Source organism: Camelus ferus, chromosome 3 (genome assembly GCF_009834535.1).
Source record: "Camelus ferus isolate YT-003-E chromosome 3, BCGSAC_Cfer_1.0, whole genome shotgun sequence".
NCBI classification, from domain to species: Eukaryota; Metazoa; Chordata; class Mammalia; order Artiodactyla; family Camelidae; genus Camelus; species Camelus ferus.
This window is the reverse complement of record NC_045698.1, coordinates 109835086-109838806: the sequence shown is the minus strand read 5'-3', so window position 1 is coordinate 109838806 and position 3721 is coordinate 109835086. Positions and strand designations below refer to the sequence as shown.

Sequence of the window (3721 nt, the reverse complement as noted above, 5' to 3'; positions counted from 1 at the left end):
TATATATACAGATGTATATGAATACATCTGTATATATGTACACACATACATATATAAAATGTCTGAGCAAGAGTGGGATACTTGTAAAAAAGTATCTTGTAAAAAAAAAAACAAATGGAACAATAAAGTATTTACTAGTATTTACTAGTTTACTAGTTACAGAGAAGTGATTGAGAAACAGGATGACAAGAAAACAAAAAGGACCATGAGTTGATGCTACAATGAAAACTCCAAGAAAGCAGCCTCTCTCTGGTGTTCACCACTAAGTCACAGCGCCTGAAACAGTGCCTGGGATAAAGCAAGTACCTGACAGGGGTTTGATGGCTGAATGGACGGACGCATGCATGAACGCATGGACGGGTGGGTAAACAGCTGAGGAGGTACCTTCTATGAGTAGGAGAAGCAGGAGAGCAGCTGTGAGCTTTCTGCGAATGGTCTCCATGGAGAGCAGAGCTCTGTAGACTAAAGCACCATCGCACCCCTGGGCACACATACAAGGGACCAGCTTCCCTTTCCCTAACCAAGGGAAGCAGAAAAGGTAAAAGGTGTGGAGCAGCTTCACATTTGCACCACGTGTCAAATGGGGGTGACAGTTACAGCATCTTTGTCATGGGAGTGTTTAGAACAGGGCCAGGCCCAAGGTAAGTGCCCGCTAAGAATTACTGTTACTATTCCTGTATCAAAGGGATTGAGGGTAATCTTGGAAAAAGAGACACCGCCTTGCCTTCTTGGCGCTTAAAAATAGCAGGGAAAGCAGGCAGTAAGCACAATCTCTCAACAACGTATTCACTAAATTCAAGTGTGAGGGGGCTCACAGCGAGAACTGCCGGGGGTCATCAGCATGCTCGAGACCATGGTCCCCGCAAGGATCCGTCAGAACCGCGTTACCCAAGGCAGGAAGTGTTGGGCAAACATCAGGGGGTGTGTCTGCAGCCGATGCCAACTGACAGGGGCTTGACTTCGAGAATACACCAACGGCCCCTTCAACTAAATGACACACATAAAAAAGCAAACAACCCAGTCGAAAAACCGGCAGAAGTTGTTTCTCAGGGGGAGTCGGCGGGCGCTGTCTCGGCGGTGTCCCCCGTCCGCCTTTCCCAGCGTCTCCACGCGGAACCAACCGCCAGAGCCGAGGCGCGGCGTCGAGCCGAACTGGTCTGAGGAGATGGCCGCCGCCGCCAGGCGTTAGCTCACCCGCGCGCGCTCGCGGCCCCGCGCCGACCCCCCAGAGCCATGAGTTACGGTCGCCCGCCTCCCGACGCGGAGGGCATGACCTCCCTCAAGGTGGACAACCTGGCCTACCGCACCTCGCCCGACACCCTGAGGCGCGTGTTCCAGAGGCACGGGTGCGTCAGTGACGTGTACGTCCCGCGGGAACGCCACACCAAGGAGTCCCGGGGCTTCGCCTTCGTCCGCCTCCACGACAGACACGACGCCGAGGACGCCATGGACGCCATGGACGGGGCCGTGCTGGACGGCCGCGATCTCCGAGCGCAGATGGCGCGCTACGCCCCCCCCCCCCCCCCGACAAGCGCCTCAGCCGCCGCGGACGCCCGCCCCGCCGGCACGCGGGCGGTGGCCACGCACGTCGGAGCCGCAGCCGGTCCCGGTCCTGGTCCTGGAGTCGATCCCGCTACAGCCGCTCCAAGTCCCGCTCTGGCACTCGCTCAAGATGGCGATCACCCTCCAAGTTCAGATCCGCGCGATGGTGCAAGTCCAAGTCCAAGTCCTCCTCAGTCTCCAGATCTCGCTCGCGGTCCAGGTCCAGGTCTGGGTCCAGGAGTCCTCCACCCGTGTCCAGGAGGGAATCCAAGTCCAGGTCGCCATCCAAGAGTCGCCCCAAGTCTCCTGAAGAGGAAGGATTGGTGTCCTCTTAAGCAAATGATGTGTTGTCCCCAAGCAACATAAAGGAAGGCTTGGGGGGAAAGGACCAAGTACTCAGTCCGTCGAAGAGTCCTTGGAACAAGCAACTGGCTTTTGAAAAGGTTATTTTGTAACATTTTGTCTAACTTTTTACTTGTTTTAAGCTTTGCCTCAGGTGGCAAGCTCATTTTATGTGCCATTTTGTTGCTGTTATTCAAATTTCTTGTAATTTAGTGAGGTGAACGACTTCAGATTTCATTATTGGCTTGGATATTTGAGGTAAAATTTCCTTTTTGTTTATATAGTGCTGACTTTTTTTTTGTTTGAAATTAAACAGATTGGTAATCTAATTAGTGGCCTCCTGACTTTTAAGGAAACGTGTGCAGCCATTACACACAGCCTAAAGCTGTCAAGAGGTGGACTCAACATTGCCTTCATACCTTAAAATTAAAAACCTACAAAAGTTGGTGTAAATTTGTTTGTATATGTTATTTACCTTCAGGTCTAAATGGCAAACTGAACCCAAATTTGTATAAAGACTGCAGGTGAAAAGAGTTGTTTTTTTTTTTTTTTTTTTCTGAAAGGATTGTTTACCAAACACAATTCTAATCTCTTCTCTTATGTATCTTTGTGCACTAGACGCAGTTGTGTAGCAGTTGAGTAATGCTGGTTAGCTGTTAAGGTGGCGTGTCGCAGTGCAGACACTGCACTGTGTTTCCTGTTTTCTCCTGATTGCTCCTGTGTAAAGATGCCTTGTCGTGCAGAAACAAATGGCTGTCCAGTTTATTAAAATGCCTGACAACTGCACTTCCAGTCACCCAGGACTGGCATATGAATAACGGAGCATACAGTGAGCACATCTAGCAATGATAAATACACCTTTTTTTTTCTTCCTCTTCCCCCTCCCCCAAATGGTAAATTTGAACATCTTCATGTATGAACTTAAAATATGGAAAATGTTAAGGAAGCAAACAAATGGTTTTGTAACTTTGTAAGTACTGATAACATGGTGTATTTTTTTCCTCATGAATATTCTGTACTCTAACCATTGTTTCTGTAGTTTAATTAAAACGTAATCTTGGTGTTAGCTTTTCTCAGAAAAAAAAAAAATCGGCAGACCTAAACAGACATTCCCTCAAAGAAGACATACAGAAGCCCAATAGGCACATGAAAAGATGCTCAACACTGCTAACAATCAGAGAAACGCAAATCAAAATTACAGTGAGATATCACCTCACACTGGTCAGAATGGCCATCATTAAAAAGTCCACAAACAATAAACGCCGGAGAGGGTGTGGAGAAAAAGGAACCCTTCTACACTGTTGATGGGAATGCAAATTGGTTCAGCCAGAATGGAAAACAGTATGGAGATTCCTTAAAAAATTATAAATAGAGTTACCATATGATCCAGCAATCCCACTCCTGGGCATATATCCAGAGAACAATTCAAAAAGTTACATGTACCCCAATGTTCATAGCAGCACTATTTCCAAAGCCAAGACATGGAAGCAACCTAAATGTCCATGGACAGATGACAGGATAAAGAAGATGTAGTAAAATTATACAATGGAATTCTACTCAGTCATAAAAAATAATAATGCCATTTACAGCAACATGGATCGACCTAGAGATTATCATAATAAGTGAAGTCAGTCAGACAAAGACAAATACCATATGATATCACTTATATGTGGAATCTGAAAAAGCAAGACAAATGAACTTATTTCCAAAACAGAGATTCACAGACATAGAAAACAAACTTACGGTTACCAAAAGGGAGAGGGGTGGGAAAGGATAAATTGAGAGTTTGGAATTAGCAGATACAAACTACTACATACAGAACAGATAAAGAACAAGA

General features: G+C 46.7%; 1 protein-coding gene across 1 annotated transcript; it reads left to right on the top strand.

The window, feature by feature from the left end:
- The first annotated feature begins 367 nt into the window (after window positions 1-367).
- On the top strand, window positions 368-2973 carry LOC116659813 (serine/arginine-rich splicing factor 2-like). The gene is given in 2 exon segments (XM_032467860.1): window positions 368-1515; window positions 1518-2973. Coding segments are annotated over 2 exon segments (642 nt in total). The 5' UTR covers window positions 368-1233; the 3' UTR covers window positions 1878-2973.
- Window positions 2974-3721: the final 748 nt, after the last annotated feature.